Source organism: Schistocerca cancellata, chromosome 4 (genome assembly GCF_023864275.1).
Source record: "Schistocerca cancellata isolate TAMUIC-IGC-003103 chromosome 4, iqSchCanc2.1, whole genome shotgun sequence".
Classification (NCBI taxonomy): domain Eukaryota; kingdom Metazoa; phylum Arthropoda; class Insecta; order Orthoptera; family Acrididae; genus Schistocerca; species Schistocerca cancellata.
The window spans coordinates 249,050,888-249,068,239 of record NC_064629.1 but is presented as its reverse complement, the minus strand read 5'-3'; the positions used below and the strand labels follow the sequence as shown (position 1 = coordinate 249,068,239).

General features: G+C 43.8%; 1 protein-coding gene across 1 annotated transcript in view; it reads right to left on the bottom strand.

Annotated features, from left to right (window-relative positions):
* Positions 1-2,300: 2,300 nt before the first annotated feature.
* LOC126184062 (KICSTOR complex protein SZT2-like) overlaps positions 2,301-17,352 on the bottom strand; it is a 218,434-nt gene continuing 203,382 nt past the window's right edge. Inside the window, exons 19-20 of the mRNA XM_049926422.1 lie at positions 2,377-2,548; positions 2,301-2,315 (exon numbers count right to left, since the gene is read on the bottom strand). Coding sequence (XP_049782379.1) covers positions 2,301-2,315; positions 2,377-2,548 — 187 coding nt within the window. The remainder of the gene's footprint in view (positions 2,316-2,376; positions 2,549-17,352) is intronic.

Below are 17,352 nucleotides of genomic sequence, written 5' to 3'. Positions count from 1 at the left end.
TGTTTCTGCAAGGCAGCTTCCCACAGCCAACCCATCAATATATAAAAAAAGCAGCTTCAGGAGATCATTACTACAACAGTGTGCACATTTCATACAATAATGTATATTATTTGTATGTGATAAACAGCCACAAATAAAATGAGAGATATATAGTTATTTGTGGGGACATTTTTCTGTAAGAGGTGAAAGTAACAAAAGTACACAGTGTGATATTTGTGGTCAAACATTATGTTTCAGAACAAGTCTGAGTAGCCTGATATAACATCTGCAGAGAAGGCTTCTATCAACCAATTTATCATTTCAAAAGTATTGCCAAACTCATTCAAGAGGAAACACCTAGAGAATGTTATGTTTTTAAATATGATCTCTTATTTGTTGAAGAAAGAAGCAATACTTCAGGCTCCTAAATAAATCTCAAGCAAATCAAACCCACAAATCATTTCCATAACCAAAATTAATGCTTAGAAAACATTGCTACATAGCTCATGGCCTATATGGAACCCATTAAATGATTAAGAGATTTCTAGAACCTGTTACGCTTAATTAACAGTCTAACCCATGTATATAACTTACTGTGCAAGACCGAATGTAAAAAGTTTAAAATTATTTTGTCCACTATTTTATTTATATTGCACACATGATATTTGCAGCTGTTAGTAACACTATGAAGTCCACCTGGTTAGGCGTGTGGTCTAATGCACTGCTTTCTGGATGAGAAGGCCTGGCGGATTAGCATCGAGGTCTGGTGTGCCAGCCATTCTGCGGATGGTTTTTAAGGCGGTTTTCCATCTGCCTTAGCAAATGTGGGCTGGTTCCCGTTATTCCGCCTCAGTTACACAATGTCGGCGATTGCTGCGCAAACACTCTCTCCACGTACGCGTACACCATAATTACTCTACCATGCAAACGTTGGGGTTACACTCGTCTGGTGTGAGAAGTTTCCCGGGGGTGGGGGGTGTCCACTGAGGGCCAAACCACACAGTAACCCTGGACTGCTGCAGCCTGTTGTGGGGTTGTGTGCCACTGAGGGCTACGGCAGGGACAAAGCCTCTCCGTTGTTTCTAGATCTCCAGTTCCATACAATACAATACAACCCTATGAATCAATCACAAATCTAGTTGCATAAATATACTTCCGTCTGTGCCAATTTCAGCCATTGAGCCATATGTAAGTTTCCAAAGTGTACTGTTGTTTATTCTGAGACACTTTCTGTAATTTTTTATTTATTTATTTATTTTTAATTCAGGTGAAGTACTTGCATAACATTTGAGAATGGCTAAATGGCTGAAAGTGATCATGGTGAAAAACACATGTATGCAACTACAGCAGTGATTTTATTCAAATTTAGTATGACCACTCATGGCTGCTGTCCATATAATCATTTCTACATTTGCACCCATAACTTTTGAATTTCTTATTTACCTCTAATATTTGTATTCTACAACTACCAGTGTAAAGCTGCCTAATAGTTTGTTAGTGCCTAAAATACTTCTTATTTTTACTTCTTTTGTCCATAGGCCTTTGAACCATAAATATTTCTCATCAACATCTGATCTAAATTACTATTTACATACAGCTCTGGGGCAATCTCTGTAATCATTGCTGCATAATCATGTATCTTTTCCTCTCAGAGCACATAAATACATTAGGGATTTTAATTCTACCCTCCACTGTGCCATTCCAGTTCTGTCTTAAAACAATTACTTACGTCCTGCCTAAAACTCCAAATATTTTCTTCTTCTAGTAATGAATTTCCTATATGTTTCTCTTTCTAAATCCAATCTCAGTACAGGGTTATTTATATTCTATGCTTTAATGTGCATTGGTTCTGTTTGAAGATTTCTAGTTTCCCAATTGTATTTTGCAGTTCAGATAATTTCACTGAACCCTCTGCCAGGCACTTTATTGAGAATAGCACAGTAACCACGTAGATGTAGCATCTATTCATCTAGTCTAACTTAAATAAGATGTTAAAAAATTATACGCTAGGTGTTTCACAGTTTGTGAAAAGACATCTTGCTGTACACTATGAGCTGCTTGTGAAAATATTTAATTGCCAGATCAGTATTCAGGCATACGGCCCTTCATCCACGGCATCTGACACAGAGGACAATGTCATCTGTGTTAGATGCCCCTGATGAGTGAATACTGACATGGCAATTAAGTACTTTTACATACACTGTGTACAGTAAGATGTATTTTAACAAATCATTGAAGATGTCTGCACTTTACTTTCTTATTCATAACTTATTATATGAAACTGTTTACAAATTTCAAAACAGAGTGAAATATATAGGATATCACAATATAAAGGTCTGAAAACAAGGAAAAAATTCAGTTAATAAATTGCTTAGTAAAATGGAGGCATGTACTTACCGCATCTGCCAATTTGTGATAGGGGAGATTATTCATGTAAGACCTTTCTGGTGGACTGTTAATAACAACACCATGCTGTGGCTCTATCCAGCACTCTGCAATTATCTGCAGCTCTCCTTCTGTATCAGCATCAGCATCTGTTATAATTTCTTCTGTGCCCTCTTCAGAATTACTGGAAACATAGATTCCATGCAATAGCTTCTTTTTGTTAGTGACGCACACAAAATTAAAACTGGCACTTGTCATACACAGTGTTCAGTGATATGCCACACTTAATTTTTTTATTTGATGCGTAATGTTAGCAATAATGCTTTAATGTGCCTTTTACTGGATTACAAATACAAGCATCTTGTATCTGAGACTAAATGAGTCACTGTTCAGATTTCTAGGAGAAGGACTGACCCCCACAGCAATTCATTTCTTTTTATAAATCTGGGCACACAAAAACATGGCTACAATATTGGAATACAAACAATGAAAGGAGTAAAGAGAAGTGCTCACCGTAGAAGTGAGGCTTTGAGAAGTCAACAAGCAAATAAACTACACTGAAAACATTGCTAAACTTCTGGACAATGTCTCCTTCCTACTAGCTAACAGACTAAAAAAACAACAACCTCCCCCCCCCCCCCCAAACCCAAACACACACACACACACACACACACACACACACACACACACACACACACACAAGTCTGACAGGGTTTAGGGGTTGTGTCGCGTGGAGAGAGAAAGAGGAACAGGGCGGGGGAGGGAGCAATAAAGGGAAGGGAGGGTGATGGTGAGGGAGGGAGAGTCAGTGTGGGAATGAAATGGAACTGTGGCACTGGTCAGCTTGACCTTGTGGAAGGAATTCAGCCATAGTGTAGATTAATCACCAGCCCAGTTCATATAGTATATGGCCATTCAAATGCAAATCATCAAATAACTAGCAGCAGCAGCAGCTAGGCTGGATTGTGCGAAATGCCAGTTGTTCATAAGATGACAGGCACGTTTTAACACTTACGACTCCTGGAGCAAGTTTAAGCAGAATCCCACAGTAAGTGTGTGAGAAGAGAGAGAGAGAGAGAGAGAGAGAGAGAGAGAGAGAGAGATAGTGTGTGTGTGTGTGTGTAGTAAGTGTGTGAGAAGAGAGAGAGAGAGAGAGAGAGATAGTGTGTGTGTGTGTGTGTGAGAGAGAGAGAGAGAGAGAGAGAGAGAGAGAGAGATAGAGTGTGTGTGTGTGTGTGTGTGTGTGTGTGTGTGTGTGTGTGTGTGTGTGTGTGTGTGTGTGTGTGTGTGGACACGCACCTGCGCATGCATTATGAAATCAACATAAATTGGAATTGGGCATGGGAGCTAAGATGACAGACATTTTCATAGTTTACACTTTTCACGATTGAAGATTTGGTGCAAGGAGGAGGCACCTCCACTTTTTCCAGTTTGTGGCAACTTAAAAAATAAATAAATAAAAATTTGGTTTTCACTGAAACCAAAACAAAGTCAGCTTTGTGTTAGGTTATGGGGTATCTAATACTCCTGACCAGAATACACAAAAATGCATGCACTCAGGTACGTGCAATGGAGTTTTGAATTTTTGAGCTGCCTCTGTTTTGCTCCAAAGGGAATGAAAAACTCTTTGTAGGACAATTTTCTCTGTAATCAGCCATATTTCAGTTTAAAGAACATTTATTAATAAAGACAGTACAACATTACTAGCATAATACATCAATATGTACAGTTCTTCTTCAGTCTTCTAGCTCCCCCTCAGTCTCCTCATGATCGTTTGAAGAATCTGATGTCAACTGGTCATAAAATCACAATTTGTTTTGCCCAACATACTTTCTGGCCAGCTCTTTGACATCTTTAAACTTTCAGTCTTTAAACGGTAGGAGACAATCATAAGCTTGACGAATGCGGTCCATTGTTATGAGATTCGCAGATCTTTGGTTGCAAATTTGCACATTATCGAAGACAGTCATCCCTACAGTCACACTGCATTCAATAATCCCTTTACTGGTGTATGGCTGTTCATAGAGGAATATTTTGTACTTAGTGATTAAATATTTTCCTCTTTTGTTGTTCGATAATGATACATAAGGGTTCTTTAAACAAAAGTTCAACTTAACAACAAAGTTGAAAATAAATCCCTGGTCCACTTCAGTGACATGAAATTTGGGACTGGGTCTTCTGATAAAGCGAGCATAGTCCTCTGGAAGAAAATCTCTTTCCATCTTCCTCAAAAACTTTTCTATATTACCGAACACACTGTCATATGGCATAAATGCGAGCATAGTCCTCTGGAAGAAAAAGTCTTTCCATCTTCCTCAAAAACTTTTCTATATTACCGAACACTCTGTTGTATGACATAAAGCTGTGGCCCAGTTCTGAGAATCGATGAACAATCTTTGTAAAGCAGCCACTCTGCACAAGGTAAAACAGGTACTGCATTAATAAATGATTTTTATTTTTGAGATACAGTTATCAGAAAATAGGTAAAGTATTTTGATATCATCTGTTAAAACGTGGTTGATGTAGTGTATTGGCTCATTGGGCATCTCTTTTCTGATGGTTTTATCATAGAGATAAAAATGATGTTTTCAGGTCTTACCAGATTAAATCGCAAAGTTATAGACCCACAACTGGCATTTATAAAATGTGTCCCCAGAAGGAAGTTTGGGGAGGGGCGTATTTTGTTGGTAGTCGAAGCACAACGTCTCGGTGTCATTATTATGTTGTACAAGTGCCGTCTTGTCTTTAATATCTTGATGAAATGAATTTGCCTGACTCTGATGAAGCAGCTTGCCATCCTGGATCTCCTTATGTCTTTCATCTGAGATAGAAGGGGCACTGAGTTCCTTTTGTATGTTATCACACTTTTGATACACGTCCAATCTTGGGTGCCCGAATCTGATGTTGTTGTGTGTCTTGAAGCATCGAAAGTAAAAAATATATTCTACTGTAGATTCAGAGCGCTTCTTCATTTACAAATGATGCATTTCTTTGATAGTGAGGTCGGCAGGCGAGTACTGTCTATTGCCATTGTCTTGTCAACTGTAATGTGATTCTCGCCTAGGAAAACTGTCAATGTGACAATGAACCTTTTGCACAGTTACATCTGAAATTTTCTTGCTGTCCCCTACCATCTGGTTTAGGTGTGATAGCTCCATCAAAAGAAAGTTGCTTTGCAATGTTTTCCACTCACTTTCTGGACACACCATGCAGTGACGCAAATGCTTTTTTACAGACTCTTCCATTACTCTCACCGATTCGAACAGTGTAAACATTTGCAAATGCCTTGAGCTTTCCTGTTCCACTTTTTGGCCTATTTCTTTTAACAGGTAAACCTTTAATGCAACCAGCCAAATACACATCTTAGGTATGCTTAGTCATTAGGCCATTAAAAGAATTAATAATATGATATCTTTCTTCAATGTTGAATTCAGTAAAACACTTGTATTTGCAACTGCAATCATTGTCTGTAGTCCGGTGAGGCTTTCCCCCCCCCCCCCTCCTCCACCCCCCCCCCCTCCTCCACCCCCCCCCCCCCACACTTACTCCTGTACTGCTTTCCATCAACCTTCCGCTGTTTTCTTATGTTCCATTCCCATTGTTCCTTGTGCAATCCTTTTTTCCTCTCCAATAGTCCAACAACTGCGTGTCTGTTTCTTGCATCTTCTTCGGAATCAGTAAGTGTCTCATCTTCCCCTGGCTCATAGTTTTCTGAAGAGTCACAATTAAACAGTCGCTCTTCTTCTGATTCACTCATACTGACAGAAACCACGAAATCAAAAGACGATGAAGTCAGAAAACAGAGCGTAAACCTGATAAAAAATAGCCCTCACACAGAACGTGCAATGTTTACACCGGTCTGCTGAATGCTACGTAACATAACCTCCTTCCTACTATCTTTTGGGAGAAGAACGAGGCAGCTCCAGAACTGCCTCCATTTTCACGCAAACTCTGAGTACAGGCAGCTCCATCTATTGGATTTCTCTGGAACCAGCAGGTGGAGCTGCCTCCTTCTTCCACCAAACGAAGCGGCTCTTTTTTTATGTTCAACTCAATAGAGGCAAAAAGTGGAGCTGCCTCTTTCTTGCACCAAACCTTTCAATTACAAATGTAAACTCAGGAATGATTGGTGCCTTTGTTACAGTTTAATATATGTTTCTGAACTGCAGCTCACAGTGTTACATGAAGCCCTCGGTGTTGGGTCATACTGGTGCTGCCATACAGTACATCAATCTCACACTAGTGGTTTCTTTAGTTGATAATTTAAAAACATTGTGGTCCCAAAAGAAATTATGGAAATATATGTCAATCCATGAAGTTCTACATCCCTGAACAAGCCTTATATGATACAGCATTTGCCACTGATGATGTCCACTACCAGATGTTGAAGTGAAACAGCCATCCACACACTTGACATGTAGTCCATCTTGAAGGTGATGTGTACCTATTAAAGAGTGATCTCTTAATCATTTAAAGTCATCCTTGAACTGAAATCACTTACAACTGGACATTTGTTGCTGTATTTTCTGAATGGAGCCTCAGTACCCTTTATGTTTCTCCAACATGACACATTTCCTGAATCAAGCATATGGCCTGAGTAGGTGGCTGAATTAGTGAGTCATGAATTCATATACCCAAAACTTCCCCTACATCAGTTGCTGACCCAGAAAGTGACAACATCTGATTCCTGTGCACCAAGGAGACTGTCTCCAGAATCAACACTTTTCACTGTCAATTTCCATTCCAATTTCCCTGAGGTACACGTATTCTGTTAGGGACTCACCAAGCATAACCGTATACTAAGACAATCACATTTCAGTTGTCCCAACTATATTTTGTTATGTTAACCAGAAACAATTTTTCTGTTGATTTTGTATGAAGTGTTTGTGAGTACCCAGTAAAAAGTCAGTAATATATTAACTTCCAGTTGAGCCTTGGTACAACATTAGAGACAAGTTTACAGGACAGGAATGGGAGGGACTGTGCATCATTTTACTATCTTGCTTATTCACCATTTGGAGCAACAGGTCTGGCAATAGTACAAACAGTTCAAAAACTAGTCCTAATTCAGCTCAGTCAAACATACACTGTCCCCTGGAGTTGAGTAAATTCAAGCCAACAAAGGATAGCTGCCAAATATAACGATAGCACCCTGAACTATAGTTCCTCACATCTCAAGCTGTGGATGAACAGTGGTAATGGGAACTTTTTCTTACACTGCTGGGTCTCTTAATTGTGCAAACTGCAGCATAAATTATTTCATTAATAATGTAACATTAATGGAATGGACCTCATGGTGGTTTGCAGAATATAGATGTAGATGTAGGATATGCTTGATTAACAGCAAAGGCCTCTCAATGGCCTGAGCACTATGACCATGTTACAGCTGTATGCGACACTTTCCTGCAAGCTATGGAAAGCTCTCACCAATCCAACATCTTGTACAACATAGAGTTACAAGGCCACATCACAAATTGTAAATTCGTCTGTGTACAATCAGGCTGTGGCATGTCACACACAGACTCAATCACTAGGGACAAGATCATTTAGAACCCACTGCCAGCATATAATGCTGCACAAAGATGACCTAAAACTTATACTTGAAGACTTTCTGGCAATAACCAAGATGTACGAAATTAAATTTTACACCGAATAATAGAACACACTAAAATTCAAACATCATGTCAAAGCAATCACTCACCAGGAACACCCCATCATGTATCACAATTTAAACTACAAGACAACAATTTCTGCCTAACATTATGTATCAAGGCACAAAAAAATTGAGTTTCATATATGGAAAAGTGTACAAATTTCATCCATGCTACATACTCCTGAAGAGTTAAGGTGCACAACATCTCTAGGTCAAGGGCTTGTTTATAATCAAAGTAGAGTACAGAGCAGGGAAGTTCCCTCTCACATTAATGAGTGATGAAACAGCAGATGGTGCAAAATATTTTTAGTGTACACATACTAGAAGCTCTCAGATTTTTCTGTGTAATGGGACACATATAATATGGAAAACTGTCTCATGCAACAATTTCATCTTACTTTATCAGCAGTTTTGTAAACTGTTTGCTTCAAATCTTGGCTGTGCTAGGCCACATAAGGCAAATACCCATTGTCATTTCTAACACATCCCATAGTAAGTTCGTAGATATGTAAACTTGCTAGATGTACTCATATGGTTTCTGAAATTAACAACAAATGCTTCACCTTACATCATAATTTGATGCATCATGGGTAAATGGATTGGAATGGAAACTGAATAAAGGCCACTGATTAAGTCACAAGTTAGACGAAAAATGTTTACAATCATTGGATGCCCTGCTCCAGGCTATTAAGAAAAATCTCCCAATGCCTTGCAACCTTACTTCTGGCATAATAGAGAGAGATATTAGGCACAGTAAGAATGCAATAGGTGTAGCCACACTGTCAAATGAGCTGTGACTAAATGACATGCTGCGCATGTTCTACCAAGTGCAGAAAGGATACCAAGAATTTAAATGACAACTGTGATAACAAATGTCTGACTCATGTTGGGCCTTTGGTAATTCCCATGAGCTAATTGCACACTGGCATCAGCTCAGTTCATTCCCACAAGGAGATGGGTTGGTCTGAATGTCCACTGCATTAATGATGCAAAATACAATTTCAGGCAATTACTTGCAGACTGAAAGGGAAGCACTGTCATCTATGCCTTGAAGACATTTTACCAATACCTTTGTGGCTTCAAATTCCAAATTGTTACTGATTCAGTGGCTACGTGGCTATGTGACACATCATAAAGTCAAATGTTCAACAGCAGCAATGGATATAAATGCTCATAAACTGTCATTAAAAGCTGTATTATCAACCAATTAATCAGCACATAAACATTGATGCACTGCTGAAGTTACAGGCTGCCCCAGACTAAGCTTTTGGTATACAGATGGACCTGGTGTTCCAAGTTGACACACTGTTTATGAAACAGATCCAAGGCATCTCAGCAAGTATACTAGGATAAGCAAAGTCCTGGTAAAATTTAACAAGATTGTTTGGTAACAATTCTCCAAGCGGTAGAGATGTTCAGTCATCGATAGGTGCATAAGAAAGACTGAAAACTTGGCTAGCTTTCAAATGAATCCTTTGTTGAGCTAAAGCTCACTCCTTGCCCTCCCTCCCCCCCCCCCCCCCCCCCCACTCTCTCACTCACACTCACACTCACACTCACTCACTCTCTCTCTCTCTCTCTCTCACTCTCTCTCTCTCTCTCTCACACACACACACACACACACACACACACACACACACACAGACACACACACACACACACACACCTGTCTGGTTGTGCCAGGTGGAGTGGGCAAGGAGAGGAGGCGGAGAGCAGGAGGGAGGGTTGGGAAAGGGTGGCTAGGCTGTGACACAAGTAGCATGTGCACAGGATTATAATGTGACATGGACACCAGCATCAATCTGTTCTTGCACTACACAATGACAACGACGTGGAGGAATGGATTGGGAGGGGATGACAAAACAGCAGAGGAGGAGAGACTGTGAGGGGAGGTTGTAGATGCAGGATGAGTGAATTTGTGTCTTGGGCAGGGGGCTAGTGGGGATTAAGATAACTCCCATCTACGTAGTTTAGAGAATATTTTGTTGGGGAAGGATCCAGAAGGCTTGGGCTGCGAAGCAACCTTTGAAACTGACCATACTGTGCTCAGCAGTGTGTTCCAATATTGGGTGGTCAACTCTGCTCTTGGCCACAGTTTGATGATGGGTCCAGGCTGTGAGGATATCATCAATGAGCATGAACTAGATAAGATAAGGGGTTTGAGGTTTTGGATAGGTTGGAAAGTTTCCTCCAGATGACCCAGAAACCGGTCAGCACAGGAGGATGCTATGTGACCATGCATCAGATTTGTTTGTATATCCTCTCCACCCTCAAAGGAGAAGTAGTTATTTGCAAAAATGTAATTAGTTAAATGAATGATGAATGAGGAGTGGATTCAGAGCCAAAAGAATGTTGGGAGAGGTAGTGTTCAATAGTAGCTACAACATAGGAATGGGGGATGTTATTGTATAGCGAGGTGGCATCAACCACTGATGAGTAGGGATCCAAGTAGTAAGAGAGTGGGGATTGTTGAGAGCCAGTGAATGAAGCAGCCTGTACCTATAATACGAGAAGCTAGGCTATGGGGAACTGGTTGGTTGGTTGTGGGGAGGGGAGTTAAGGGTCCAAAGAACAAGATCATCAATCTCTTGATCCAAGAGTGGTATATCCGGAAGTAGAGACATCCATCGTGAACATTTTCTGATCTAGTCGGGAGATTCATAATAGTAAAAGCAAGAGTGCCGTCGATAACAAAAGCAAGATGGAGGAGACAGGGAAGTCAGCAGATGTGTATCCCCAGGGATCTGCATTTGACGGATAACGTCCCACCCACAACTGTTGCACCCCTGATCCATTACAGTCAAGAGAGCCCACTATCCAACAATGTGTAACACCCACAACAGAAAACTGGTTGCAGCAGAAAGGAGGTAAACCAACTCTAAAAGCAATTAAAATGGAGTAAAATTGGGATGAAAAAGTAGACTGGTCAAGGAGGTAGGGTCAGGTATCCCACAGACTTAGCATACAGTGGATTGGTTGGTTGGTTGGTTGGTTTAAAAGAAGGGGGGATGGGACCAAACTGCTAGGTCATCAGTCCCTTGTTCCAAATAAAACAATGCCACAAGGGTGAGAATAAAACAAATGGTGAAATGGTGCTGACAACACAAAACAGGGAGAAAGGAAAAACCAGAAGAATGATGGAAGGGCAACAAACACTTGAATGGACAAAAGGGGGGAAGAAAACCACGGAAACGCAAGAAACAGGTAGAAGAGATTAAAATGACAAAACAGCTTACCATGAGAATAAAAAGGAGAAGCCAGTCCCTCTGCAACACATTAAAACCTCCACCCTAAAAGCACTATGGTGGAGGACACAGAGGGACAAAGGACATATACTAAAATGTAGATAAAATTATAAAACCCACCCTCATGAATAAAATGTAAAACTAAATCAGCCGATGAGATGTTGTCAGATAAAATTAGCAGCAATGAGTCCGGCAACCGAAGATTTTGTCACAGGGCACTCAAAGTGGGACAGTGCACCAGAATGTGGGCCAGTGTCAACCGGGCGCCGCACCAAAACTGAGGTGGGTCTTTACAGTGCAGGAGATAGCCGTGGGCCACCCAAGTGTGGCCAATGCAGAGCCAGCAGAGAACCACAGAGTCCTTGAGAGAGGCCTGCATGAAGGACTGCCACACATTCGTAGTCTCCTTAACAGCACACAATTTGTTGTGCGTACTGAGGTTATGCCATTTCATCTCCCAAAGCCAAAAAACCTGGCGGTGTAAAAATGAACGCATGTCAGTTATTGGAGTGCTGATCTCCATAAGCGGTTTCCGTGTAGCCTATTTGGCCAGCCTGTCAGCAAGTTCGTTGCCTGGGATTCCGACATGTCCTGGGGTGCACACAAACACCACTGAATGACCGGACCGTTCCAGGGCATAGATGGACTGCTGGATGGTCACTACCAAAGGATGACAAGGGTAGCACTGGTGGATAGCTTGTAGGCTGCTCAAGGAGTCAGTACACAGAAGAAACGACTCCCCAGGGCATGAACAGATGTGCTCAAGAGCACGAGATATAGCCACCAGCTCTGTAGTGAAAACACTGCAGCCATTAGGCAAGGAATGCTGTTCAATATGTCTTCCATGAACATATACAAAGCCGACGTGACCATCAGCCATCAAGCCGTTGGTGTAAACCACTTCATGGCCCTGGTACATGTCAAGAATTGAGAGGAAGTGACCACAGAAAGCCACGGGGTGAACTGAGTTCTTTGGGCCATGTGAAAGGTCCAGGCGAAGCCGCGGCCTACGTGTACACCATGGGGGTGTACACGAATGGACCTCGAGTATAGGTGGTAAAGGCAAGGACTCCAGTTCAGATAGAAGGGATTGGACACGCACTTCAATTGTAAGCCCTGACCTGGGCCGCCGATGAGGGAGATGAACTGCTGTGGGTGGAAAAAGGAGATGGTAATTCGGATGCGCCAGGAGAACTATGAATGTGTGAAACGTAACTGGCGAGCAGTTGCGCACGCCTGACCTGCAATATGGAAGGACTCCAGCCTCTGCCATGACGCTGGTCACCGGACTTGTCCCGTAGCAAGTCGAACACCACTGTGGTGCACTGGGTTGAATAAACTCAATGCTGAGGGTTTCGCCAAACCATAAACCAGACTCCCATAGTCAAGGTGTGATTGAACAAGCACTCTGTAGAGCTGCAGCAGCGCAGAGCGATCTGCACCCCAGTTGCTGTTGCTCAGGAAGCAGAGGGCATTGAGGTGCTGCCAGCACTTCTGCTTAAGCTGGCGAATGTGAGGAAGCCAAGTCAATCAGGCGTCGAAAACCAGTCCTAAAACTCGATATGTCTCCACTACAGTGAGGGGATTGTCAGTAAGGTTAAGTTCAAAGTTCTGGTTCTGGATGAACGGTACGAGACCGACAGAAGTGCATAACACATGACTTTGCGGCCGAAAACTGGAAACCGTGGGCTAGAACTCATGACTGTGACTTGTGGATGGCTCTCTGTAGGCGTCACTCAACAACACCAGTACTGGTGGAGCAGTACGAAATGCTAAAATCGTCTGCATAGAGAGAGGGTGAGACAGCCAGTCCTACAGCTGCTGATAGACCATTAATGGCCACTAAAAATAGAGATACACTCAATACAGAGAACTGTGGGACCGCATTCTCTTGGATATGGGGGGGGGGGGGGGGGGGGGGGGGGGGAACTATGGGAGGCACCAACTTGGAAATGAAAAGTACAAAGCAACACGTAATTCTGGATAAAAATCAGGAACGGGCCTCGGAGACCCCACTCATATAATGTGGCAAGGATTTGATGTTGCCAGGTGGTGTCATACACTTTTCGTAAATAAAAAAAGACAGTAACAAGGTGTTGGCATCTGGAAAAGGCTGTTCGGATGACAGACTCGAGGGACACAAGATTATCAGTAGTAGAGTGACCCAGGCGGAAACTGCCCTGGCACGGAGCCAGTAAGCCACGTGACTCCAGCACCCAACCCAACCACCGACACACCATACTTTCCAGCAGCTTACAAAGAACATTGGTGAGGCTGATGGGCCAATAGCTATCCACATCAAGAGGATTTTTGCTGGGTTTCAGCACTGGTATGATGGTGCTCCCCTGCCAGTGTGATGGAAAGATGCCATCACATCAGATCCGGCTGAAGATCATGAGGAGATATCGCTTGTAGTCAGACAAGAGATGTTTAATCATCTGACTATGGATCCAATCTGACCCAGGAGCTGTGTCGGGGCAATGTGCAAGTGCACTGAGGAGCTCCCACTCTGTAAATGGGGCGTTATAGGATTCACTGTAGCGTGTAGTGAACAGTAAAACTCTCTCTTCCATCCACCGTTTGAGAGTGGGAAAGGCTGGGGGGTAATTCTCCAACACAGAGACGCTAGCATAGTGCTCAGCAAAGTGCTTGGCAATCATGTTTGCATCGGTAGACAACATGCAATTTACGTTAACACCGGGAACACCTGTTGGGATCTGGTGCCCAAAAACTCGTTTGATCTTTGCCCAGACTTGATAAGGTGACATATGGCACCCAATAGTCGAGGCGTATCTCTCCCAACACTCCTGTTTCCATCTTTGATAAGCCGGTGCACACGGGCACGAAGCCATTTAAGGGCTATGAGGTGCTCTAGGGAAGGGTGCCGATTATGTCGCTGTAGAGCTCGCCGATGCTCCTTAATTGCCTCAGCGACTTCTGGCGACCACCAAGGGACTGTCTTTCACTGTGCGCATCCTGAAGAATGAGGGATCGCGTTTTTTGCTGCAGAAATGATCGTTGTAGTTACCTGCTCAACCACCACATCGATGTTACCATGTAGGTGAGATTCAACGGTGACAGCAGAGGTGAAAGCATCCCAGTCTGCCTTGTTTAAAGCACACCTAGGCAAGTGACTGTGAGCCTGACACCAGGGCAGTGACAGGAAGATGGGGAAGTGGTCACTACCACACAGGTCATCATGTACTCTCCAGTGGATAGATGGGAGAAGGCCAGGACTGCAAACAAAGAGATCAATGGCCGAATGTGTGCCATGTGCCACACTGAAATGTGGTGGAGCACCTGTATTTAACAGGCAGAGGTCGAGTTGTGACAGTAAATTTTCAACATCTCAGCCAGTAAGCACGGTGCCACCACAAGGGGTTATGAATGTTAAAATCTCCCAAAAGTAGGAAAGGTTTAGGGAGTTGATCAATCAGTGCAGCCAATGCATTCAGGGGTACTGCACCATCTGGAGTAAGATATACGTTGCAGACAGTTATTTCCTATGTCGTCCTTATCCTGACAGCCAAAGCTTCAAGAGGTGTCTGAAGGGCACAGGTTCACTACCTACTGAGTTCAGGACATAGACACAAACTCCGCCTGACACTCTCTTACAGTCACTACGGTTCTTGTAATACCCCTATAGCCACAGAGGGCAAGGGACTGCATTTCCAGGAACCAGGTTTCCTGAAGGGCAATGCAGAAAGCAGATGTAAAGCTTTAGAGCTGCCGTAGCTCAGCTAGGTGGTGGAAAAAGCACCGCAGTTCCACTGAAGGATGATGTGTTACTGTGAGGCTGGGAAGGCATGAAGTGCACAAGGAGGCAGGTTATACCTCAGGGTCACCTGCTGCCACTGATTGAGTATTTGTAGCCATTTCTACAGTGATGATGCATCAGTGGGATCCAGGTCCACAGGGGATGCTAAGATCTCCACTACATCCTCAGATGCAGAATTGACAGGGAGTGGTGGTGTTGGGGCCACCAGATGGCCTTGTTTCTTAGCAGACTTCTTAGTTTGCTTGCTCTCTCACTTCTCTTTAGGGGCTTCTGGGAATATTTCTCCGAAGTAGTTTCAGGCACGGAGGAAGATTGTGAAGCACTTCGTCCAGCAGCTTTTGGTTCCTTGAGCCACTGGCGAGTGTCCGCCGTGGCATTAGTGGAGACCTTGGGAGAGAGGGCACCAAGGGACCCCTTACGCATTAGAGGAGCCCGAAGAGGCTGTTGCTTCTCTGGAAGGGGGGAGGGGACCGATGTCCCCTGCGTTTTGGGGGTCCCTGCTCCCGAAGTAGGTGCTTTGGGAGCAACGGAGAAAGATTTTCCCCCTACCACCAAGGGAGTGGATGTATTCTGGTGGCCCAGAGGGCCCACTGTTCGTGGCACAGAGTGAGGAACCACTCGCACTTGGGATGACTACGGCGACGTAGCTGCAGCATATGCTGATGTGAACCAAATGGGGTGTAATCTTTCAAATATATGTTTACCCTCTGTGTAAGTCAACTGGTCCAGGGTCTTGTACTCCACGATTTTCTGCTCCTTTTGGAGTACTGGGCAGTCTGGCGAGCAGGGGGAGTGGTGCTCTTCACAGCTGATGCAAGTGGGAGGAGGCGCACATGGAGTATCTGGGTGCAGGGGACATCTGCAGTCTCGACATGCGGCACTGGAAGTGCAGCGGGAAGACACGTGCCCGAACTTCCAGCACTTAAAGCACTGCATAGGGGAAGGGACGTATGATTTAATGTCACAGTGGTACACCATCATCTTGACCTTTTCAGGCAATGAATCACCCTCAAAGGCCAAGATGAAGGCACCGGTAGCAACCCTATTGCCTTTGGGTCCCCTGTAAAAGCACCAGATGAAATGAACACCCCGCCATTCTAAATTGGCATGGAGCTCGTCGTCAGACTGCAAGAGGAGATCGCTCTGGAAAATGATCCCCTGGACCACGGTTGAGGCTTTTAACGGGAGTGATGGAAACAGGAATAGCAACCAGCTCGGCACAGGTGAGATCGGACATAATCCGTGGCCCGAGCACCATCCAAGGGAGAGTGCACGAGAAAACACAGGGAGCACAGTCGACGGAGAGGAGATGGAGATCTCAGCAGAGGGAAGTGAGGCGCATTCCAATCGGTAATACCATGGAAGGGCAGGAATCAGGACGATGACACCATTCTTACGTAAAGAGAATGGGATCCGTGGAATGATCAGGGGACTGTGGAATGGCAATCACGTTCAAGGCCGAGAGCTCGTACTGCCGAATCTTGAGCACGAAGATCCCCCCTTCGGCAAAGAAACTGTCAACAGGACTAGTCCGAATGGCACTAGTGGCAAGACATACATCACGGTGGTGGACAGGGGTCTAACAGTTTTAAAACTGAAGGAGCTGCCGAGCCGTAAACCTGGTACCCACAGTCCAGTGGGTACAAAACCAGAGTCCAGTAAATAAAGATAAGAGTAGCACAATCGACAAGCCAAGATGTGTGGGCAAGGAAGTGGAGAGTGTCGAACTGACATGGTTGTCCAAGGCATTTCAGATGTGATCATCCACACCACTGAAACTGCTATTCCTCTTTCTACAGGTCCCCCCCCCCCTCCCCCCACTACCATCAGCCATTGCTGTGGTGGACCAAAGGTACTGCAATAGCTATTCTCCTCCCTGGGGATGTACACTGCCTCATCTGGGGTGTGAATAAAGCTTCTCGGCGTTATGAGCCCTCAACGCTGTTCTGATTCGTGTCCTACAGAGTGGTCTGTCGTGATTCAGTGGTTCTTGCAGATCATCTTGTGACTCACTTTGCTGCAGCATCAACATCCTCTTGCTATCCGGCAATGTTCCTACTACAGAAGCGACAAATCGAAGACATCCCATTACGTTTCACTCCCCACCAAGCAGAATCTTATAATGAACCTTTCACTGACTGGGGACTTTTTCAGGTTCTTGCCTCATCCCACAACACAGGCCTAGGCCCTGATGCAGTTCACTGTCAGATGACCCTACACTTGAATATTTCCCAAAGGCGACTTCTCCTCAGGGTCTCCAACCATCTTTGGCTCCAAGTTGCCTTCCCCTCACAATGATGAGGTAGTGTGGT